The 26077-nt window shown below is 40.8% G+C and overlaps 1 protein-coding gene across 1 annotated transcript in view; it reads right to left on the bottom strand.

Moving 5' to 3' along the window:
* Positions 1-790: 790 nt before the first annotated feature.
* The window catches only part of ntrk1 (neurotrophic tyrosine kinase, receptor, type 1), a 45587-nt gene continuing 20300 nt past the window's right edge, over positions 791-26077 (bottom strand). The window contains exons 11-16 of the mRNA XM_085803623.1: positions 23912-24067; positions 23378-23508; positions 21359-21531; positions 10619-10859; positions 7893-8051; positions 791-2305 (exon numbers count right to left, since the gene is read on the bottom strand). Coding sequence (XP_085659749.1) covers positions 2120-2305; positions 7893-8051; positions 10619-10859; positions 21359-21531; positions 23378-23508; positions 23912-24067 — 1046 coding nt within the window. The 3' untranslated portion in view covers positions 791-2119. The remainder of the gene's footprint in view (positions 2306-7892; positions 8052-10618; positions 10860-21358; positions 21532-23377; positions 23509-23911; positions 24068-26077) is intronic.

A 26077-nucleotide genomic window follows, 5' to 3' on the forward strand; every position in this document is an offset into this window, starting at 1 on the left:
AGTGCAACAGTTATCGTCCTTCTGCGTCGTCTTCACAGCCTCACAGGAAGAATACTGAAGCACACAGTGATTTATTATTAGCAGTAAACACAGAGCAAAAAAGGAATGGGAAGAAATAATTACCATAACAAATCAATATTCTGTGCATTAAAGGGCCAGGTAGAAGATTAAAAAGTAAAGTTTCCCCGTTGAGGAGCTCCACTTTAAAGTGGCCTCATTTCCAGCTCTTATTTATAGTCATGTTTCACATCTATTCAGGCTGGAGGCTCCGAGTGCAGAAGAAGAAACAATAAGCCAGACACGAGTGTTTTCACCCCCCAATAGACCAGAGGTGGTAGAGAGAGAGAAAGAGACAGAGAAAGGGATGATAGCATTACTCACAATCCATTACCACTCCCTGGAGACGCTCTGCATACAGAGTGATGGAGGGAGGGTGGTGGTGCTGCTAGTGTGAGGTAAAGAGAGAGAGAGAGAGAGAGAGGTTTGGTTTTGAAGGGTGTTTGTTTGTTGGAGGCCGGCGGTAAGGCAATATGAAACTTGATTATTCCTTTTCAATAACTGTCTGCTGAGCATCCCGTAGAGACGGCGCAGGTTGCTGATTAGTTCGTCAAAATAATAGAAAGCTCTTGAATAGCCTTGTTAAGATGTCTAACTTTAAGTACAGACGGCATCCCAAATCATTGTTCCTTCTGAAGCATCCCATAATGATGGATTGACTGATGGCGGGGGATATGCTCCTTGCACACGCTGCAGACAGTTTTTTTTTTTTTTTTTAAATCAAGTTTGTTTATTCTTTAAGGGCAGAATATACAAAGTGCTGGAGTAACAATACATGAAGATATATATATATATATAGATGTATTTAGACATTAATACAGAGTATGTACATTCAGTATTTACACTTGAAGGCATCACAGTGGTCTCTTCACCCTCTAAACGCCCCATTTGGTTGATTTTTTTTTCTTTTTTCTTCACGGTGGCGGCCTCAGCTCCAGTCTCTGTTTCAGAGCCATCTGTCCGTCTCCTCCTGGAGTTTCACTCACTTTAATCCATCTGTTACCTCTGAAACCGTCTCAGTGTGTCACCTCCACACCACCCTGCCCCCCCCCCGTACCGAGTTTCACTGCAGTGCTTTGATTTTTGAGGGTAGTTACAGTAGCATGTTAAACATTGGTACAAAAAGCTGCTCCTGAGAGCAGGGCCGCAGGTCAGACCTCAGGCTTTTGCTTTTCTCTTGGAAGTGTGGATATATATATATTTAGATTTTTTTTCATATCATATTTGAACAGCAAAACCGACAGCATTAAATGTAAACACAGTAGTTAATATACCAGGAGACACTTTCACTGCTAATAGATGACATTCGGTTCTTGCCTTTGAAAAATATTCATATGATACACTCGATCTGACACGTGAGAAACAAACAAACAGGCTTTGGAAGGTTTTTGATTGTACATCGTTCGCTTATATACATTGACTGAAAGCCTTATAACAACCTCCTATATCAAAACATCTCCAAAATCACAGGCTCAACTATACAAATGACTGTTTTTTGTCCCCAAATCTGTAAATTGGTTTTCACTTTTGCCTCATGAAGTGAAGTGCGCTCTCTTGTAATCATCCGTTTCCTTTTCTAATTACCTTTCAACACAAGTGTCGCCGGCAGAGTCGCAGCTCCGCTCCCAAACCTCTGCAGGGACTAAAGATCCCTGACGAGCCGTCACCTCAAATCACATCCCCCAGCAACATAAAGCTCATATAGCGTTACTTCAACACGTACCCATGCATGTCCTCCCTCCACCGGCCCCCCCTCCCCTCAGATAAACACGAAGCACTCTGGTAAACATTTGACAGGTTATTTGACAGGAATTAAACAGGCGTCAGGGTCAAAGGGGGGGAAAAGGAGGCTAAAAGGAAGCAGAAAGATTGCTGTGTGTACGGTGCGTACTGTCCGTCAAGCATCAAGGCAGCAACTGGGAGAACTGGGGAACTGCTACTTCCTACTGGTCGTAAATGGATAAAAGAAAAAAAGCAGACTTTTAAACATAAACCAGGAGAAACCCAATGGACTGAAAAGAAGTCTGAAGCCTCAAATCGGACCTCCACCCCCCCGGCCCCTTTATCCCAGGATGTCCAGGTAAACCGGTGGGTTCCTGACCAGGGCCAGCAGGCGGCTGTGGATGTCCTTGATGACCATCCTCTGCTGCGGCTCCCTCTGCCAGCAGCCCTGCATCAGCAGATACACCTCCTTGGGGCAGGTACGAGGCCGCTCCAGCTCCCGGCCCTGGGTGATGCATTCAATGGCCTGTTGGGGAAGGAATTTAAAAAAAATTCTGTGTTGAAAATTGCATACATTGTAATAATATCAAAATCTCTCTGGTCATTGACTGACTATAAACTTTAAAGGGATAGTTAAACATTTTGGCAAATTGGCCAATTGCCATAATCCCTATAGTCATAGCAGTAGGTTTGTTACCTTTAATTGTCGGTGCAAGCTATTTTTAGAACAGTGGAGCAGAGCCCAGAGCTACACTACGGAGGCTAATGGGATTTCTTGGTTTCCCTCATCAAACTCATCAAATACACAATCCAACAACTCCAAAACGTGGACGAGGGAAACCAAGAAATCCCATTAGCCTCCATAGCGTAGCTCTGAGCAGCTCGTGGCTCTGCTCCGCCGTTCTAAAAATAGCTTGCACCGACAATTAAAGGTAACAAACCAACTTCTAAAACTATAAAGATTATGTCTATATCCCTTTAAATTTCAAAATAAAATGTCTGACCCGCTGCGCCATCACTAGATTCCTAAGGCTGATGTTGTTATTTGAGATTTATAACTCAAGACTTAAGCTTTGATTCAAATCAATACCTGTATTACTAATTCACCACCATATTGCGCAATATCAGCTGTCAATCAAAGTGCATTAGGCTATCAGTGTCAGCTATATTAACCCTTAAATGGGCAAGCATAAAAATTTGGGAAAAATAAAAAATTGTTATTTTCTAATGTTTCTAGGGTAGAATAACACAATTTTATGATTTTTTTCAAAATATGACCTTTATTTTTCATTTTAGAGTTTGTATCTCCCAAGATACATTGCCCGTTTAGGGTATGAATTTGCCATTTACCAATTTATCAAATATTTCATTTATGAACTTTTAAAACATATTATAAGCAATTAATTAGCCACTCTCTGTGGCTCTGTGTGTGTGCAAGTGTGTGTGTGGAGGATAGGACCACTTGGCGCTGGATTCAAACCGGGGTCGCCTGCAATTAGGACTATAGCCTCCACACTGAGCTAAACACCACCCCACAACACATCATGTTTTGTTGCAGACAGATGCTGTATCTATCACTGGATCTTTTACATAAGAATTCACTATACTACTCTAATCATGACCTGAACATCCTCCCTCTTCTACTGTCGTTCGCTCCCTCTTCTAATTATTTGTTGCCTGTCTTGATCAATAGATGGTGGTATTCTAGTAATACTGCATATTCAACTTTTAACACCTTTATATTATTGATTTTCTGTAGAGTTTAGGCTTCCAAACATAAGTATATCTGAGAGTGATTATGCCTGTTTATATACCCTGCCTGTTTATCTGGACAACGTATCCCCCAGGATACAGACATTCAATGCCTGTTTATGAAAGTTGTGTTAATGTTATTCATTATTTTTCAACAAGAATACATAAAATTATCCTTAAAGAACAATAATTTCAAAAACAAATCCCCCCATAATGTAATTAACAAGAAAAACAAAAACACTTTACTTCTGTCCAGTGTCTCTGTCCACGTAGGTGACCATTTTGGAGTTTGACATAAAAGTATCAATTTAGTTTTGAATGCTGCCATAAAGTCACATGACCTGGGTACTTGACCCATCCCCCCCTTAAGACTTTCTCATGATATTACAGTTTTTCTCAATCGCTTTGGTGCTTTTCTCAGATCAGAATGAAAGTTCTCATAACTATTAGTTCAACCTCCACAACATGTAGTCATTTGTCCACATCATAGTAGCAGTTTCTCCTTCCTCTGAACAAATTGCAAATGCGTTTGGACATGTATCAGCTGCTCTCATACAATTCTCTGCTGTTTTACAACATTATCATTTGTTTATGTCATGTCAGTCAAAATGAACTATACTTTTGAACGCTGAATAGTCTTTCCCTATAAAACTAATAGTCCTCATTTCATTGCTTGAGTCTACAAAATTGTTGAACTAGTTTTCAAAATCTGTCAAACTAATTTTAAATGTCGGGAGAAGCACTGTGAATTCAGTTATTCAAACATTTACAGTAAGGAACAGGTATGTATGGTATTGGACAGTAATTCAGCACTAAACAATCTGCACTGCTGTCATTGTGTCAGGCATTACTGTAAGAAGTAGGAAGCACTTATCTAATTTTACTCTGCATCACATAGGATTACAAGACAAGCTCACAGAGGTGGAAGAGACTGAGCCCTTTTTACTCTGCTACAAGAACAAGACATTTGTGCAATGGTGATTACAAACAATGGCATAAGGTTGAAAGAGATACAATGTAAGGATGACATTACTGTATCTTTGGGAATATTGAATCTGTTTCAATCGCTACAATTGACAGAGTGATGTAGATGAAAATGTGACTGGAACGTCTGGATGTGCAGGAATGATTTACAGTACTCTGTAGGTTCAGTTACTATATGTACTGCAACATTGTTTACATAAAGTTGTACCCAAAGAGTGTTTCGTATGTTAGTTGTATGACTGTAGTGTATTTTTCCTTTGCACAATGCTGTGAACAAATCAGAATTGCAAAGAGCATATGCAGTAGAAATGTGAAACATACATATTCAGTATCTCCACTAAATACAGTAATGTGTAACTTTACTGTAGTTTTCACATGGCTGTACAAGTAGTGTATAGTGCTGTCTGGAGCATTTTCAGGTAGTATCATCACTTTTTGCATTGGAAAACACTTAGAGAATAAAGTGTCCTAATGAAAACATGACAAAGCCATTTGACTATCTTGTTCATAAACGATGGTGTCAAGACTTCTCATTTCGACGACACTGACAGTTTCATTGACATGAGTACTTGCTTTTGAGGGATGGACAATCCATTTTGAGCAAGTGACATGCTTTTGCAGGTTATCCACTAGGTTTTGCAGTTTGAAATAATTGTTCTGAGAAATGCACTAACTGTTGTGCAAATGTTAAGAGTGATGTGAGAAAAGCACCAAAGCGATTGAGAAAAACTGTAAGTTCAGATACTTAAAGCCCCTCCCCCCCACAGCCTGCCAAATGTCTGTATCCCCCAGGATACAGAAACCGTTAGTTTCATTTGTTGAGGTTTTTACATCAAATTCGATTTAACCTGAGGCCAAAATAAATTCTGATACCTGACAGGAAATCTGAGCTCATAGCATCAAGTTCAAATCAAACAACAGAGTCGCCACCTCTGTCAGGAGAACTTTTCTAGGTTTTCTAACCACTGAGGGGGCAGCACAAATCTTATTTTAGAGGATTACACAAAAAGTACTGAACCACTCTGGTAGAGTGATGAGGTTTGGATCAGGGAGGGAGCCCTGTCATTTTGGTACTGCTCCCCTTAATGGCACAGATGCAGGATTTAATTTTTTTTTATTTTTTATATGACTTTTTTTTTAACATTGTAAGAAGAATATAGCATTTTTTTTCTCCATCAGATTCTGAGGAAATATTGTTCAGAGAATCAAGACATTCTTCTGAACATGCGGATTGTTTGGCCTTGGTGGAGGTACAGTATACGTACAGTACGCTTCACCAACTGCCGGCCCAGTTTGTTTTCTCTGTAAGGAACCATATAGAATAAGTTCATGCTCGCCTGCAGTCCCATGGTAGCTCGCAATCGAGATGTACACACAGTGACAGAATGACACACCATGACAATAATAAATCCAGATATTGATTCGGAGACTTTAGAAATCTCCAAAGTCTCTTTCCACATGAGGATAAGATGTTTCTATCTTAAAGCAGAAGTAAGCGGAATGTTTGTGTTATAAGTCTTAAATAGTTCTATCTTCCAACAGCAATCACTTACATAGAGTATTTGGTCTGAAACACGGGTCTGTCAGTCACTCTGCTCTGCTGTAAGCCGAGGAGAAAACTTTCCTTGTATCCTACAACCTTTATCCAATAAGGAGAGAGAACGGCATAAAGGGACGGTCCTCTCTGTGTGTGCAGCCAAGGGATGCACGTGAATGTGGTGACGTAGGGACGAGGGCGGGGACTGCTAACTCCATCGGCTGACAAGAAGTTAGCCAAAACTCAGTGCTCAGTGGATAACTCAGTGTGGCAGATGAGAGTGAGGACTTCCCTGTGCTCTCCATGTCTCCACTGTCTCAGTCTGAACCCTGTCCTGATCTGGGGGACAGCCGAGGCCCGGAGCCACAGAAAGACTCACCACGGCCGCTCAAAATGGCCGCCGTCGCCACGGCGTGCAGAGTCAGTGTTTTGGAATGATTTATGAACGCCACTGCGTGTTTAGGCAACATGATAATTTCACCTGTCCCTCATTGGCCGAGACGGATTAGGCTAACGAGGTTACGGCTCATTGGCCTCGGGCAGAAATGAAAAGCAATGAGATTAGGATTGAGTGCAGGGGAAAGTGATCTACCCTGCTCTTGAAAGGAGAGAGGGTTTGGTGCTGTAATAGCACCACTGTGGTTACAATGGAGTCCCACTTCTTGGTGCTTGAGCTGAGAGCGCCAGACTGGACTGCCCCTAATTACTATCAACTTATTGATTAGTTTAAGAGCCGTGTAAAACTTCAGCAACGTTCACCCCACGAGCATCTACAACTGCAATGATAATGCGAGAGCCGGCAGGTCCTTTGCTAAATTTAGATTATTTTTACTCCAAGTAGAAGAACAGCGTTAAAAAAGTCCTGCAAGTGCAAACTTGCAAACTTCTGTCGCTGGTCGAGGTTCAGCTCATCTTTAACTAGTTTATTTCAGACTGTAACCAGTGGTCATTTTCACTATTCACTGATTATGTTCTTAGCTGATTGATTGATTGGTTTGGAGAGCTTCAGAAAATTGCCAAATAGCTGAGATTGGACAAAACAGAGTCATTGTGGTGTTTTGTCCAAACATCATAATGGTTAGAAAATAAATAGAAAATAGTTCAAATTAAAAAATAAACAGCAAAACTTAGAATTGGAGAAGTTGAAACCATCAAATGTTTGACTGTGTAAAATCTACGTAGTTAGGAGGAGGAAAGGGGAAACTAAAGCACACTGAGTAAATAATAGTAGTAACTTCCAGTGCTGCTGAAAGCACCAGAACATCTCAGCTATGAACCAATGCTCAGCCTCTGAAAATAAACAACACTACGCACACATCACACAAACACAAAACAACACACTGATGCACCAGCCACTCAGAGTGTTGAAGTTTCATTTGTTGAGGTTTTTTAGACCAAATTCAATTTAACCTGATGCCAAAATAAATTCTAAGTCTGACAGGAAATCTGAGCTCATAGTGTCAAGTTCAAAACACTGAACTCTGTCCACAGACGTTTGGATCTCAAACTTTTATTAAAGGACAATTCTGGGCAAATTCAACCTGGGGCTATAGATTCCTAATGTCTCCTGTTTTGCAGTGGTTCTGTCTGTCCCTGCATCGCCACAGCAGCGTATAATGGGAGCAGACCCATCTTACGCTGTTTAGGCTGTTTACATCCCACAAAACCACAATCTTTAACCAATGTTTCGACCATGATCGTCTTCGTTGTCGACCGTTGTGTTAAAAAAAGGTTGCATCTGCATCTAAGGCTATGAGTGTGCCACATCCTTTTTTCCTTAGAATTAAAAAACAAAACAAGAACACTTTATTTTTCTGTACAACTTCCAGTGCTGACCCACCTCGCTGTTGGACAGCTGGTACCAGGGCTGTTTGCCGTAGGTGAAGATCTCCCACAGGACCACGCCGAAGCTCCAGATGTCGCTCTCCGTGGTGAACTTCCTGTACATGATGCTCTCCGGGGGCATCCAGCGGATGGGCAGCATGGTGCGTCCACCCACCTGTGGAGGAAGGGGAGGCAGCGCAGTTAGGCAACATATAGTTGACATTCACCTGGAGCATTTTCTCAGGATTTCACTGGCTGAACAGTGAAATGGTGAATATTTCACCTTTTAGCAGAGTTCAGCAGACAGCAGCGTGCTGTTCTTAACTATACAGAAGTCTGTCAGACACATTCCTGCTCCTCTCCTTGAACTATCTACGTATAACAAACATGAAAAGCAGCTTGAAATCAATGTGAGGCAAATATTCTGGACAAAAAACAAGGTTTAACATCTAAAAGAGCTTCAGTTCATTGTAGTTCAATGTGAAAGAGAAAATGAACTCAAATTAACTCCAATAGTCTCTTTGCTTGGTTTGAATTTTTTTTTAAATTTTGGAGCTCTCAATGCAGTCGTGCACCGACACGGCCTCAATGACTGGAACGTATGAAGAACTCTCATGTGAAGAGAGGAATTAATCTTTCAAACTGCCGCAGAGATAAAGCATTTTGTAACAGAGACGACCTTGGCCAATCACAATCAGCCTCAAATCACCAAGGCCTCTTCAGCTGAACAAGAAAACACAGCAACGTTTATTAGTCTGGTTGAAAACCAAATAGTGTAAATACCACACAGAGCTCTACAGTTTATCTCAGGTTATAGTGACACCATCAGCAGATGAAAAACGATGACATAAAAACATGCTGTGATGATTCATATTAATTCAATATTTCATATTTGAAAGGAAACAAAAAAGAAAATGAAAAGTACCTGTCCACACCAGCTGACAGTCTCAGAGTCAGAATACGAATGGAGTGGATCTTGTCTGGACACTAAAATCAGTGAGGACATTCGACTCTAAGGCCTGGACATTAAAAGTAATTGGGTGTTTTGTGAAGTCCAGTAATCTTTCATTAGCACTGAATGATAAAATCAAGGTTGGATGGTGAGAAGACTGAGACAGCGAAGCATCTCCTAAGCCCTGCATACGGATATTCATTGGTTCAACATTTTGGCAAACTGGCCCATTGCCATAATCCCTATAGTCAGTGCGGAGCAGAATCACGAGCTGCTCAGAGCTACGCTACGGAGGCTCGTGGGATTTCTTGGTTTCCCTCATCAAACTCATCAAATACACAATCCAACAACTCCAAAACGCTCTGGTGGACAAGTTGTGACCTGCACATTCACCACGCTATGAGATAATAACGGAACGTTACGAGACGGAGTTGTTTTAGAGGTAAATGCAGAGACTGCTTGATGAAAAACTGCCTCCGATGGGAACGCACATGAGCAGTTTTGCATGAATTTCCCTCTGAAACAACTCTGTCTGGTAACGTTCTGTTATTATCTCATCGCGTGGTGAATGTGCAGGTCACAACTTATCCACAAGAGCGTTTTAGAGTTGTTGGTAACGAACCTACTGCTATGACTATAGGGATTATGGCAATGGGCCAATTTGCCAAAATGTTGAACTATCCCTTTAAACCACGGAAAACAACATTACCCTGGCATCTGATTGGACGGTAGAGCTTCGTCCCCAGAAATCCTGACATTAGAAATGTTACAATGTCAGAATCCTGTTGGCTGAAGAAATAGTTTGTCGGATTATTTCTTCTTTCCATATCAGAGCATCACAGCTGCTTCTACATACAGTAGGTGCACACAGTTCATTCTCCTCTGGACAAAAATACATTGATTGACTGTAATTTCATTAATGGTAGATGGACTTGCATTTACATAGTGCTTTTCTAGTCTCTAGAACCACTCAAAGTGCACACACATGTTCACACAGCGCCCAAGGATGCTTCAGCATGTGGACTGAAGGAGCAGGGGATCGAACCACCGAGTTAGTGAACACCGCGCTCTACCTCCTGATCCACAGCTAGCATTAATGACACTGGTATTGACCCTGGTGTAAGTAATCTTGTGATTTAACAAATGTAAAAACAGGCTACAAAACAGACAAGGATGAGTTCATCAATGAATCAGTCATTTGTGTTCCGAAATTACAAAAATTAGACAATTCAGACACAATCTCAGTCGTGTGTCTCCTGTATTTTGGTCCTCTGTTCTGTTCATTGTTATTCATGACAAATATAATCAGACACCTGACAGTTATCAAAATAATTGCAGATTATTTTTTACAGTCATCACAGTGTTGAGAAAAGAAAAGTGAAATATGCAAATTTTCACACAAACTTAGTGCTAACCCTATGAACTCATACAAACACATTGATTCAGTTATAGAGGATTTGTCAGATTTACCCAACAGCTGTGATTCCAGCTGATTAACTTTGCCTATGATTGGACTGGTTATAACTGTGTGCATTGTGAGACAGAACTAAACCCAAAGGGTCTTAGAGGAGTTATTTAAGTAGTTCTGGTAAAAACGGTTGACAGTGGAGAGAGATCAGGACATTTTTAAGTGCTGTGAGCACCACAAACTAATTTCCATTCACCTTCACTGACACATGAGATGGATGTGTCAGAACACGTGTGAACAAAACTAAAACGAAAACACTTTCACCTCAGAACCAAAGGAAAACATGAGCGCACTCTGGTCTCCATCCTCTCCAACCACTTACCCTGTAGTAGTCTGTGCTGTAGATGTCTCGAGACATGCCAAAGTCTCCGATCTTCACCACCAGGCCCTCGCCCACCAGACAGTTGCGCGTGGCCAGGTCGCGGTGGACAAAGTGCAGCGACGCCAGGTAGACCATGCCCGAGGCGATCTGGGCGGCGATGTGCAGCATCTGAGGCAGAGTGAGCTGACCCAGTGGGGGCATCTTGGTCTCCTCCAGGATACGGGCGTCAGGACCGTGAGCTCTGTGGATACAGATACAGCATCAGGTGTGAGTGAGAGGCTCCAGATCAAAAGCGGCTCTGTCCACATTGTTGAATGACATGTAAAGCCCTTCGAGACAAACTGTTTGTAAAAACGGGTTATACAAATAAAATTGCCTTGCCATGAGATTTTGGCTTTTTTTTTTAGATTTGAGGTTTGAAAAAACAGACCCAGGCAGTGGTAGAAGAAGTTTTCCCACCTATGATATAACAGTACTGTACTACTAGATTTCAAAATTTATCAGCTTTATTTGACTTCACCCTATTAACTTGCTGGCTGTTCTCAGATTAGCAGGCAGTCATCTTCTGCTTGCTCACAGAACACGTTTACTTACTAAGGGTCATGGGGTTTTTTATCTGCAGAGATAAGGTCTGCTCAGTCTGTTACTGCCTTTAGATCAAATGTGAATACTTTATCTTTTATGAAAACTTAAGTTCTGTTTGCATCAATAATTTTTATTGTTTTATTTGTATTATTTATTATAGTTTTATTACTGTTTTAATTGAAGTCTTGTTGTTTTTAAAATCTTTTATAATAGTAACCATTTAGTTGCGAAGAAGAATGCTATACGGTATAAATAAAGATTGCTATCATTATATCATACAAGAATGTAAAAATACACCATTACAGTCAAGAGTAGTGCTTCAAAAGCCTATTTAAGTGAAAATAAATGAATATTGCCAGCCAAATGTGCTTTTGAAGAGACTATAATTCAGTGACTGATGAAGTGTTGATGATGTTTTTATATATAAAAGTAAGAGCATCATTTTATTGACAAGGTAGTATTTATTATAGTAAACGGCGAAACAGGTCACCAAGGCACTGATTTAATCTTAAACAATGAAAGATCCTATATTTTCTGTAGCACAATAGAAGTACAAGAAAAATCCTAACACCTAATCCCAAAATACTCGGACAAAGCAACCTAAATTGTGTTTAAGCGCATTGAATGTATTCAGTTCCCCTCCATTTCTGAACCAAGTAGTTTCATTTCTGTCACTCAGCAGCTCAGCTGATGTTTCAAACAGAACTGCAACAGACTGCGAGGTCAGGTGAGTGTCTCAACAGGCCTTGGATATGGGATTATATCACTGCCATAAATAACGCACGCGCAATGAGACTCGCGCGCGAGCAAATGAGATCCGAGCGCGCGGAAATCAAACACCCCCGCGCGCATTTCCTCCCCCCGAGCACTTTTCCAAGCACTCGCGAGCAATTTTGTATCCTGCATCTCTGCCCCCTGGAGCAATATTGTAGCCTGCAAGGAGAAAAACAGCTCGCGCGCGCGCAGAGTCCGCTCGCAGTACTTTCCCCTGCTCGCGCGCACGCAGACTGCTCACGCTCGAAACTCTCCTCTCCTCGCGCAGAAAACTGTCCCCTGCTCGCGCGCGAGTGATTATTTTTAGGGGGCGGTTTTTGTCAGTAGGGGGGCGGGCCTGAGGGCATGCCAATCACCGTTGTATCCCCCAATATAATTGGTTGGGTGTATTGGCCAATTGGACAGCAGGGTACGGCAACATTACTAGGACAAACGGGACAAACCACACAGCCCTGAAGGCCTGAATGACATGTGATTTTGTGTCTTGACTTCAAACTTGAAAGGAGCTGGCTTAAGTTCAGGAAGTGGCGGAGTTGTGCATATAGACTGCAGCAAATAATAAATAAAATAAAAATAATTAAAAAAATAATAAGAAGGGCCGTGGTTCCGATCCGACCAGAGGTTATCAATGTTTTAGATCTAAACTCAGCACGTCCGGACAGTGGTTGTTCGGCCTGACCATCGAAAGCTCTGTGGCCGGAGCAACACATTTATTTAGAAATGTAATCACTAGTTAACTTCAATGAGGTGTGCTCCAGATCCCTCTATTACTCTTTTAAACAGTAAACATTAGTTGACTATATTATTATTTTTTTCCATCTTCGCTGAGCATAAGATTTGTTCAGAAATTAAATAAAAGTCTCTCCCATATAGACACCTGTCCCAAATATAGCAGCTGGAGAAATAGCCTACTATATTGACACACATCTGCTTCCATCCCATCTATTTTTTAAAATAATTTTTGGTAACACTACATAATATGACCCGCTTCTTACTGTGTACTTACCGTTCTATTACTTTACACCAGTTCCACAGTGCAGGCTATTCATTCTCTCTCAAATGCACATCTATGGAAGTCTTGTATTGTCATCCCAGGACGAAACACAAACAATACATGATGTAATAATATACATATCTTTAAATGCAATAATGAGTCATTCAGAGATTTATAAAATGTTTTCATTACTGAATTACACAGAAACCACACAGCAGGTGCTATTCTCTCCTCCATACTTTGTGAGTACAGTTATGTAATTAATTACTGTTTAGGTAGAGCCTACAGTAATTTCCCTGGAAGTACAGCCTAACAATGGGGAACCAGTCTGGATTATGAAATTAGCATTGCTTTCTGGTCCTTGGTGTGTATTTTGGCACTCAGATGTTTACCTCTAGAACAAAGTTACTTCAATGCTTCACAAGATAACATCATCTGAATATAATACAAAGACGAACAAAGTGTTATAAACTGTTGAATTCAGTTTTAATCCTTTATTGTGATCTTTTTCACTGGAGTGTGGCACTCAATGATGGAGACTGAAGAATGGATGGGCTCCTCTGGATAAAAAGGTGATCTTGATCCAGCTGCTCGGGTCAAGGCAGAGATCAGGGTCATGGGTGGCTCGCCCATCTCCCCTCGTCAGGTAGGCCCTACCGTTTCCATGGGATCTCAAAAACCTCATCTGTGTAGAAACAGAGCTATTGCTATTGTATATCACATACTGTACAGTAAATACATCACTGTAACACAAAGTGAGAAGATTAATCACTTTTTAAACGTGCAGTTTTTCTCATCATGGAATAGCCTACTTTTATCCAGTTTTTACCTTTCACATCATGAATCATTAGCCTTTTAAACCATAACTTGTAATTTTTAAGCATATTAATCATTACAAATTATACGTACTTTTTCTTAAACTATTGAGTGAATGTTTTAAACCATTTATTTAACATCTTCAATGTAGGTATAAATAACAAAATCAATGCTATTACCACACTGTTTCACAACTGTAGGCTGCACCAGTACACACACTGTTAACGTTACTCTTGACTGATTTCATCATAATAACATTCATAACCAATAGTAAAGTTTGGTTATGGAGCTAATGTGTACAGTACTAACACAAATACAAACGGATACAATCTCAAAGCAGAACAACCGCAACACTTTACAGATCCCGGTTAGCCTGGTGCAGGGGAAAACACTATCATCTTTAGCACAAGCTAACATCGCTAGCTGCATTAGCATAGCTACGTAACTCACCAAGACGTTTATAAACGCGCTGAAACTGCCGTCGGTTCATCCCTCTCGTCTCCGCTGAGTGTTTTTGTTCTCTGTTTATATCATATCACATCGTAGACATTGCGTAATTTCCCTCATTTCTCCACTTCGTCTCCTCCTGTCGTCCCTTGGCTGTGTCAACAAGCTCCGTCCTCGCTGTGAGGTGGGACTTTCTACCTTCTCAACAGGCAACCAATGACAAGTGAGCTGCTTCTGGTCTGACCAATGACAGATGGTCAAAGGTGAGTGACTGTGATTGACAACTTATTTCATCCTATTTGATTCTAACCTGTCTAATTACGCTGCTATTATTGATCACATAAGTTGTCAATCACAGTCACTCACCTTTGACCATCTGTCATTGGTCAGACCAGAAGCAGCTCACTTGTCATTGGTTGCCTGTTGAGAAGGTAGAAAGTCCCCACCTCACAGCGAGGACGGAGCTTGTTGACACAGCCAGGGACGACAGGACGGAGACGAAGTGGAGAAATGAGGGAAATTACGCAATGTCTACGATGTGATATGATATAAACAGAGAACAAAACACTCAGCGGAGACGAGAGGGATGAACCGACGGCAGTTTCAGCGCGTTTATAAACGTCTTGGTGAGTTACGTAGCTATGCTAATGCAGCTAGCGATGTTAGCTTGTGCTAAAGATGATAGTGTTTTCCCCTGCACCAGGCTAACCGGGATCTGTAAAGTGTTGCGGTTGTTCTGCTTTGAGATTGTATCCGTTTGTATTTGTGTTAGTACTGTACACATTAGCTCCATTACCTAACTTTACTATTGGTTATGAATGTTATTAATGATGAAATCAGTCAAGAGTAACGTTAACAGTGTGTGTGTACTGGTGCAGCCTACAGTTGTGAAACAGTGTGGTAATAGCATTGATTTTGTATTTATACCTACATTGAAGATGTTAAATAAATGGTTAAAACATTCACTCAATAGTTTTAAGAAAAAGTACGTATAATTTGTAACTGATTAATATGCTTAAAAATTACAAGTTATGGTTTAAAAGGCTAATGATTCATGATGTGAAAGGTAAAAACTGGATAAAGTAGGCTATTCCATGATGAGAAAACTGCACGGTTAAAAGTGATTAATCTTCTCACTTTGTGTTACAGTGATGTATTTACTGTACAGTATGTGATATACAATAGCAATAGCTCTGTTTCTACACAGATGAGGTTTTTGAGATCCCATGGAAACGGTAGGCCTACCTGACGAGGGAGATGGCGAGCCACCCATGACCCTGATCTCTGCCTTGACCGAGCAGCTGGATCAAGATCACCCTTTTATCCAGAGGAGCCCATCCATTCTTCAGTCCTCCATCATTGAGTGCCACACTCCAGTGAAAAAGATCACAATAAAGGATTAAAACTGAATTCAACAGTTTATAACACTTTGTTCGTCTTTGTATTATATTCAGATGATGTTATCTTGTGAAGCATTGAAGTAACTTTGTTCTAGAGGTAAACATCTGAGTGCCAAAATACACACCAAGGACCAGAGAGCAATGCTAATTTCATAATCCAGACTGGTTCCCCATTGTTAGGCTGTACTTCCAGGGAAATTACTGTAGGCTCTACCTAAACAGTAATTAATTACATAACTGTACTCACAAAGTATGGAGGAGAGAATAGCACCTGCTGTGTGGTTTCTGTGTAATTCAGTAATGAAAACATTTTATAAAATCTCTGAATGACTCATTATTGCATTTAAAAGATATGTATATTATTACATCATGTATTGTTTGTGTTTCGTCCTGGGATGACAATACAAGACTTCCATAGATGTGCATTTGAGAGAGAATGAATAGCCTGCGCCTGTGGAACTGGTGTAAAGTAATAGAACGGTAAGTACACAGTAAGAAGCGGGTCATATTATGTAGTGTTACCAAAAATTATTTAAAAAAATAGATGGGATGGAAGCAGATGTGTGTCAATATATAGTAGCTATTTCTCCAGCTGCTATATTTGGGACAGGTGTCTATATGGGAGAGACTTTTATTTAATTCTGAACAAATCTTATGCTCAGCGAAGATGGAAAAAAATAATAATATAGTCAACTAATGTTTACTGTTTAAAAGAGTAATAGAGGGATCTGGAGCACACATTCATTGAAGTTAACTAGTGATTACATTTCTAAATAAATGTGTTGCTCCGGCCACAGAGCTTTCGATGGTCAGGCCGAACAACACTGTCCGGACGTGCTGAGTTAGATCTAAAAACATTGATAACCTCTGGTCGGATCGGAACCACGGCCTTCTTATGATTTTTTTAATTATTTTTATTTTATTTTATTATTTGCTGCAGTCTATATGCACAACTCCGCCACTTCCTGAACTTAAGCCAGCTCCTTTCAAGTTTGAAGTCAAGACACAAAATCACATGTCATTCAGGCCTTCAGGGCTGTGTGGTTTGTCCCGTTTGTCCTAGTAATGTTGCCGTACCCTGCTGTCCAATTGGCTAATACCCCCAACCAATTATATTGGGGGATACAACGGTGATTGGCATGCCCTCAGGCCCGCCCTCCTACTGACAAAAACCGCCCCCTAAAAATAATAACTCACGCGCGAGCAGGGGACAGTTTTCTGCGCGAGGAGAGGAGAGTTTTGAGCGCGAGCAGTCTGCGTGCGCGCGAGCAGGGGAAAGTACTGCGAGCGGACTCTGCGCGCGCGCGAGCTGTTTTTTCTCCTTGCAGGCTACAATATTGCTCCAGGGGGCAGAGATGCAGGATACAAAATTGCTCGCGAGTGCTTGGAAAAGTGCTCGGGGGGAGGAAATGCGCGCGGGGGTGTTTGATTTCCGCGCGCTCGGATCTCATTTGCTCGCGCGCGAGTCTCATTGCGCGTGCGTTATTTATGGCAGTGATATAATCCCATACTTGGATGTCCTCGGTGAGTTGTTGAGTTTGTGTTTGAGAAAGAACTCATGCAAATGGCTCTTTCTTTCTCTCTCTTCTCCTTCACACACCTGCTTCAAGAAAATCTCTCAAGTCAGTGAGTTTCTAATGAGGATTAGGTGTGTTTATTATATACAGTGGTGTACACTATGACACTTCTGTAGTTTCTTTGCTTTGTTGGTGTACTTGAAAGGTGAAAAGGGTTGGTCGTCATTTTCACGGTAGATCCAAGAAAACCTCTCCAGCTTTTTCCAGTTATTCAACAATAGAACGATGTTTCTTACTTGTTGAGGAGATTACTGCAGTTCAGCAGCACCTGAACTCATGTCCTCTGTGGAGTAAAGGGGTCACTCTGTATTTCCATATGTAAGGAACAGAACATGCTGGCCTCTGCTATTATTCTCCATTTCTATTGGCTGATGGGATTAATGCAAGAGTGGGGTTGGTTTCTCAGTACGCTGGTAACTATGGCATCAACCTTGCCTGACCTGCGGGGACAATGAACCCAGCATGCAATCTGCAGATTGAACATTTCTGACATGCATGAGCTCTTGAGAGCATTACAGACATGGTCAGTGTGACCGTGCCATAATAAAGCCATTTGACAGTGATGGTTAATCGAAAACACAAGGCTTGTAATACGCCTACAACTGATTGGCAATAATGCAATTCAGAGATGCAGAGCACATTGACTCTCAGTTGTTCTTGTGGATCATAAACACCCACTCTCACATCTAACTCCTGCCTAAATGAGCAAATCACAGATGATGTGTCTCCATCCATCCTAATATCTCTCCTCTGCACTTTGTCCCCTCCTCACAAAGGAAGTTGTCTATACAATCACTATTAGTTTAAGAGGCAGGTGGTAGGGTGGGAAAGCAGCTGCATTGTGGGGGCCCTCAGACGTTTCACCCATTCTGTCTGCTGGAAATGCGATTTTCCATCCATTGGTGAACATATATCTCAGGCAAAGTCTGTGTGCATGCCTGTGTGTGTGTGTGTGTGTGTGTGTGTGTGTGTTTTCATTCCCAATCTGTCTCCTGTGGAAGACACCTGGCAGACATCAGCATCAACTGCGTCTGCTCTAACAGTTTTGTCAGATGGTTTCCCAGGTGCCGAGCGAACTCTAACAGGTCAAACACTGTCTCAGCCTCTCTGCAGGTTTCTCAACTTTTTTTTTTTAAATTATACTTTAAATGGTGGAAAGAACACGTTTTAAAAGACTCCTCCATCACCATGCCAAACAACAAGTCAAGTGTCGTTACGAGCTAATTTGCTACAGAACTTCCTCTTAAGATATCACATTAGTTCAGAATATAGTTCAAGGAAACTTTTCTATTTCTGCTTAAGTGCTGAATGTGGTAATTTACAGTGCCCATCAATATTCAAATAATATCCTGCCACATCTCAAATTCACTCTGTTTGCTATTATGATGTGAGAACACCTGGTAAATTATATATTTGCCCCCTGACATGCTCTGAATCACATTTGCGCTCTAATATGAGACCTGCCATTTTTGATTTAGAAACAAAATATTCCTCTGTATACAGTTCACTGCGGCCTTGTTTTCTCTAAAATTATAATGATATAAATAGCAAGAGAGAGAAAAGTGGGTGAAGACAAGCAAGGTCTGAATTACCTGAACAAAAAACAGTGGGCAATTTATTTTAGATTTGTAAACAAAGCCACATTTCCAGGGGATTTCAATCACTGACTACCTCGAGGTCCCCAGATAATTTTTCATGCAAATGGGAGCTAAAAGAAAGTGCAAAGATGGAGGAAAAGCAGCAATATCAAAAATATTTAAAAAAATAACAGCATCTGTAAACTCTCCCACAGTCGTGCATTTCTGCTTGAACACAAAGGGTCCATGGTTAAGGCTGAAAGAGCTCTGGAACCACACAGTCCGCTGAGGTCAGATAAGTGGGTTTAACCTTTAAGCACAGTGCAGGTCAGGTTGGCCTGAAAGAAGCACGGCCGCTCACAGAAGTGTGGTCCATGTGCTTCTCGGAGCCACTTACCAAAAACATGCTCACATGGGAGCTGAGGGCACAACCACAGCAACCACTGAGCAGCATCCAAAACACTATCAGGATTATTCTACATTATTCACTGTAATGAAATATAGTAAATTACAGTTGTGATAAGGTGTACAGTACATGATGTGCCTATGTATGTGTCATGTTGTTTTTGCTGCCTCTGGCCCAGGTCGTCATTGTAAATGAGAACTGGTTCTCAATTGACTTACCTGGCTAAATAAAGTTGAAAGGTCCAGTGTGTAATATTTGTCAAGGTTTATTGGCAAAATCTGAATATACTACCAATGAATATACAGTATCTGTATAATCGCTGTCGGGTTTTCATAGCCTTATAATTCTTCTTTTATACGTATATACTGTACATATAGCAAGTGTCGCCATCTTGTAGGGGAGACTGGGGACAGTTGCAACAAGGGACGGTTGCAACAAGCCTTATTTCTACAATCAGAAACATTCTAGAGTGATGACACTCACACTGCACATTCACAGTTAGACCCTCTACCCATCAATAATAGAAAAGACATATTCAGCATCTGCTCCTGCTTGTACTGAGACAAAGTTGTTTTAAGGGTATGAAAGTAGCTTTTTTCATGAGCTGTATTTTTGTCATACTGTCCTGACCTTTTGTATGAATTAATCCAAACATACCTAGTTTGAATCACTGTTTTGTTGACTATCAAATGACATGGTTAGCATGTGTCAGTGTCATTGTGTCTAGCTAGTACATGATGTTGTGTCATGGCTGACAGGGTGGGGACGGTTGCAACAACTGCCATTTGAATATGGAAGCACTATGCAAATGCAAATGTATAAAATGAAACATTTTAGCTTAAAATAGGCACAATATATCTATTTTTTTTCCTCATGATGAACAGAACAGCCAATTATATTAAACCACGAGAGACTAAGATTTCAAAATAATTCTCCAGATAACTTCCTATAATGAAATATGCAATTTGTAGTTGTATCTTATTCTATGGGACAGACGTAGCCACATATATTTTCCTTTGAAAATTAGAGAAAAGTACATTTATTAGATGTCATACAGTGAATAAATCATCCAAAAGTAGAGTACATGTTTATAAAAGTTTCTTGTATTGCAAATAGTTCCATTCTTCTTGTCTCACACTGAGCTATTGAGTTTTATTACCACTGTTAACCTCTGCACATTGACTCAAGGCCTATGTTCTACGCAAAACAAAACTCCAACTGTTCTCTGATAAATATTACTAAATAACTAAATAATACTATAGTATTATTGTAAGACAATGCATATTTTAGGAATACTATGCTTATTAAGACAAAAATCAAAAGTTAATTAGTGAAATTTAATGTATGTTTAATATGTTGCAACCGTCCCTGATCCGTGTTGCAACTGTCCCCACGTTTGGGGTCAGTTTCAACATCTGGATTCTTCCATTCAAATGAATATTGTGATTGATGTGTCATATGTAACCATCTTTAAATGGTATGACTAATTAGCTGACGAATGTATGTTTAATCTATAAAAGTTTGGTGAGCGTAGTCCAAATAGTCTCTGAGTAACTGAGAAAAATGTAAAAAGTGTTGCAACTGTCTCCAGTCTCCCCTACCGCCATGTTTGTACGGAATGGAAAATCCAGCCAACCAGAGAGCACGTTTCAAGAGTTTCACGTTCATAAATAAAGACTAGAATTATTTAATAGATAAATGCTAGATGTCACTGTTTCCCCTCACTTTACACACTGGACCTTTAAATAAATAAATCTAATAATATATCTTCATAGGAGAAGTTGCACATATTGACATACTGTATGTGTACATTAATTTCACCTAAAGATTAGATTAGCTCATTAATACTGTAAAACGTTGTTCAGTTTTCTGAAGTGAAGTTTGATTAATCAGCTAATTTGATTTGAACTTAAAAGTAAAAAAGAATCAAATGAATCATGGCCATGACAGTGTCCTGCTGTTTCACTGTCACACTGATTTTGAATATAACAGAGTCAGTGATTAAGTGATTAAATCAAAGTCTGTAAAGAAGAAAAACATCCAGATTGGTGATGTGGAGATACTGGTGTGACTTTTTCTGTGATATTAAGATAAGAAACAGACTCAAGGCCTGATGTGTCTTGAGTTGTGTTTTGAGTTTGTGGCCCTCAGTGTGGGTACATACCGGAGGAAGCGGTTCAGGTCTCCGTGCCTCATGTATTCAAACACCATGGCCAGAGGCTCTCCATCGGTGCAGACGCCGTAGAAACGTACGATGTGCTGGTGCTGGAGCACCGTCAGTAGCTCCGCCTCCCTCTGGAAGTCCTGCCGGGTCGACTCATTGGCATCCTTCAGAGTCTGTGACAACAAGATCATTCATTCTATTTCTTTTCTTTCTCTCTTTTTTTTAAATAAAATTGATGGCTTAGAGTTTATAAAAACAAAACATATAAAACAAACGGTACAACACAATTTATCAGAATAAATATTAAATAAATACATAAAGTTATTAAATAAAGTACAATGAGAAAACTAAATTAACAACTAAGTTCAACAGCAGACAATAATGTGTATGAAATGTAAAGCAAAGAAAGAACAGGAAATAATCAATACTTAATTAGACATCATGAATTAAATGTAATGACAAATTCTTTAAAACATTTTTGAAACACAGTGATGTTTTGATTATAGCTACTGTGGTATTTCACATCTGTGCTATAGCATATGTGAGGGAACAACTGCCCGAATGGCCAAAGTGTTATGAGAATAAATTCGTTTTTCAAAGGAGGTTAAATCGAAAGCAACTGGACTTAGTTATTTGTCTAGGAAGACGTTTCACCTCTCATCCAAGAGGCTTCATCAGTTCATGTACGCAACTGACCAGGCTGGGACTGGTCCAACTATCTGGTGTGGAGACTCACTATTTAACCTCTTGTGTGGGCGTTCACAAGGGTGATGATGTCACTGTTGTGCTCCAAGTGCCAACGACAGTCGTTAAAATGACTGTCTTTGATGGAAAGTGGTTTCGACTTCGTTAGTGCCCTATGTTGTTATAACGACAGTCGTTGGAGTCACTTACCACTTGTGAACAGTAGTTGTTCTTTGAGGCTAGATTGTTGAATCTCCTGGGAAGGGATGAAAGGGCAGCATTGTAAATTGGAGATAGGTGGTGTCTCAGACCTCCTCCCCTGTTGAGGGATGGTTTCTCTACTTTTACATGTCAAAGAACAACTACTGTTCACAAGTGGTAAGTGACTCCAACGACTGTCGTTATAACAACATAGGGCACTAACGAAGTCGAAACCACTTTCCATCAAAGACAGTCATTTTAACGACTGTCGTTGGCACTTGGAGCACAAAAGGGAACCAGTGACATCATCACCCTTGTGAACGCCCACACAAGAGGTTAAATAGTGAGTCTCCACACCAGATAGTTGGAGCAGTCCCAGCCTGGTCAGTTGCGTACATGAACTGATAAAGCCTCTTGGATGAGAGGTGAAACGTCTTCCTAGACAAATAACTAAGTCCAGTTGCTTTCGATTTAACCTTGTTTGAAATACTATGACCTGGGCAAATGAGAATATGCACCGAGAATAAATTAGGGACTTAGACTTGAAGAATAAAAGATGATGTGAGAAAAAGTGGTAAGATGTACAGCTTTTTTTTTTTATAAACATACATATCTAATGAATATATTTCATGTCATATACTGATGGAGCTTTCTGAATACAGGGACAGAGGCCTCCTAAGATTTTGTGAAAATATCTAATTTAACTAAAGTTAAAAAATAAACTGCATAAAAAGCAGCAAACTGTGAGGTTGTTTGTCTAGTTGGTATGTTTCCATTGAGTTTTTGTTTCTGTTCCCTGAATTCCTTGTTAAACAGCTTCCCACCAGTGATGACGTGTTGCAATAAAAGCAACACAATTAATGGGATGATATAGATTCATCGTCTTGTCTTTATCCGCTGTGGTTTGCATTAACCTGTTGTAACATGAGCCGTGTATTAAAACCACCTGACTGTCCTTTAACCAAGACGCCTCACTCTGAAACCGCAGGGTGTTATTTCAGTATATGGAACATTTAAGTATAAGTGCTGTGCTTCTCCCTTTGGTAGCTTGAATAATAAGATTTAGCCTTTCGCTAAGAATAATTTCACACTGCCTTTGATACAGTGGAGAGGACCTGGTTGAGAGTTTCTCACCTTAATGGCCACCAGCATCTTGTCACTGTCTGGGCTCAGATTGGCACACTCTGCCAGGTAGACTTTCCCGAACGCTCCTTCACCCAGCTCCCACTTCAACACAATGTCCTGCCGTTTAATATGCTGGACACCTGATAGCAAAAAAAGACACAAAAAAAATAAAAATCTGAATGAAAACATTTGGAGGGACCTGAACATCACATGTGTTGTCACGTTTCTTTGTCATATTTGCTGAAAATTTCACCACTTTAGTTATTAGAGCTTAACTTTTTGTAAACACCCTACATAAAAACCTGTTAGACTAAATACCACCAATGCCGAGCGGCACAGTGGGTTGAGCAGGCGCCCCATATGCATAGGCTAATAGTCCTCTCTGCATGTCATTCCCCATCTATCTGCCTCCCCATTTCCTTTCTCTCTCTAAAAATGGCCAAAAATATACCTAAAAAAATAAACAAATAAATACCAGCTATCAAGACATGGAAATTGAGTGTAACAAGCCATCAAACATCAGAGCAGAGCAATAAAACTCACACATGTCTTTGTCCTTGATGATGCCGCAGAAGTACTGTGGATTCTCTACGAAGCTGGACAAACCAGAGTCTTCATCTGAGGAGGGCGGGCTGGTTCCAAAGTTCATGAAGCGCAGTGACACGGCCAGGTCATCCTCCTTGCCCAAAACTGATGAACCTAATGAAATGTGGGAGGGATGCAAACATGCAAAAACTGAGAGATATGTAACTCCTAATCAGCCTCTAACCGTTTGTGATTACAATGGCCCATCAAAAGGAGTAATTCAGAACCCATTTTTTCACCCCCTTTTGAGGAATCGACGCTTTCCACCACCAACTTGGTCGCACATTTGCTGGTACCATGGTGACAGATGATGACAAGACCCTAATAATCACCATCATCAACCACGCGGCAATCAGGCCACATTGAACTGGAAAAATGACCATATAGCAAAGCCTGAATGGTTAGCAACTCCTGAATACGGCGCGTATTAAAAGCCAAACAAGTGGGGCCCAAATTGTAAAAGTCCACTCAGCAAGGCAAACCACAGAACCCCCAGAGTCCAACACGGCAGAAAATGGAACAACAAAGAGAGAGCACAGAGGCAATGGAGGGAAGGAAACAGGGAGCAGGGTCCACTTAGGCAATCAGGCCCACTTAGGCACTTTGAGAGTGAGAAGGGTGGATATGTGTGTGTGTATATGTGTGTGTGTGTGTGTAGGGGGTGGGGTCCAAGTGGAGCTATAGCACGTCTAGCTGCTCTACCATGCATCCATCCATCCATCTTCTTTAATGGCCCTCACCACGTGGCGGTGGCCAAGGGAGGTTTCTGCCGCCGTTTTCATGCAGTAATTAAGGCACTTTAGCCCGGCCGACACAGCGGCTGCCTGCGTGCTAAGTTACAGCTCAGTGGAAATCCTATATTAGCCAGTCTCTCCTATGCTTTACCTTCAGAGAGCCTGACAGAGCCGTCCGCAACTTTGAAACAATAATTTAGTAGGACGTTTGATTACCGCTCACTCACTTCTCATGTAAAGCATTTTTCACACGTGGCTCTGGCCTGAGACAATGTCAGCAACAGCAACAGGAACAGCAACAGCCAGATATGCAGATTGAACTATATGATGGTGAAAGTGATGTTGCATCAGTCAGACGCTTTCACAAAAAAAAATTTGGATTCCAACCCTGTTGTCTCAGAGTGATGTAAAGATGGATGGACACAGGGATAGTTTGAAATTTGGGATGAGAGTAGATGAGATGATCAATACCACTCTCATGTCTGTGTGTTAAGTATGGAGACAGACATGGGAGTCAATCCACTTATCATTCATCAGAAAGGAAGCTGAAAATTAAATAAATAAAATAAATAAACTATAGATAAAGTTTATCTCTAAACATGTTTAAAAATGTGAAAAAAATATTGTGCTATGATTAATATTTGATCTAACATAGTTTACCCTGATAAAAAAAGTGAAAGAAATAAACTGGTCTTGGAGGCACATTTATGCTTAAAGGATAATTTCCGTTTTTTACAACCTGGATCTTATTTCTAGCATAAAATAAGATCATTTTACTCACCCAGACAACTTTGGTGTCATTTGGAGTTGTTTTGACGAAATTAGCCCCAGTGGAGCGGCGCGTATATCCATATAATGTGAGAACACGGGGCACGCAATGCAGCCTCTAAATAACACATTATCCGCCGCAAAACTCGTTCATTTCGCCAATATTTTGTTATGATACACTAGTGCTATTCCCCTCCGAGCCCGTGGTGGCATGTTAACAACATCCGGGGTCTTTAGGTTGACCTACTAACCTCTTATCTGGATGATGTCATCTCCGACCGCTGCCCGGCGCGGCTAACTTGCTACGGCTAATGCTATGGTTCGTTTCTGCGTGTTTCTGACTTGTCAGAACAAAATGAGCAGCTGGATGAAGTTCAGCTTCCACAGGCTTCCTCTCCTCAACCTGGACTCACTAAAGCTCCGGCTAGTTGGGCTAAAAATGGACCAGAATGCTGAAGTGGAATCATTATTATCAGAATGAGCCGGGCAGTGGTCGGAGATGACATCATCCAGATCAGAGGTTAGTAGGTCAACCTAGAGACCCCGGATGTTGATAACATGCCACCACGGGCTCGGAGGGGAATAGCACTAGTGTATCATAACAAAATATTGGCGAAATGAA

The sequence above is a fragment of the Trachurus japonicus genome, chromosome 16 (genome assembly GCF_045865225.1).
Source record: "Trachurus japonicus isolate A0001 chromosome 16, Traja_1.0".
NCBI classification, from domain to species: domain Eukaryota; kingdom Metazoa; phylum Chordata; class Actinopteri; order Carangiformes; family Carangidae; genus Trachurus; species Trachurus japonicus.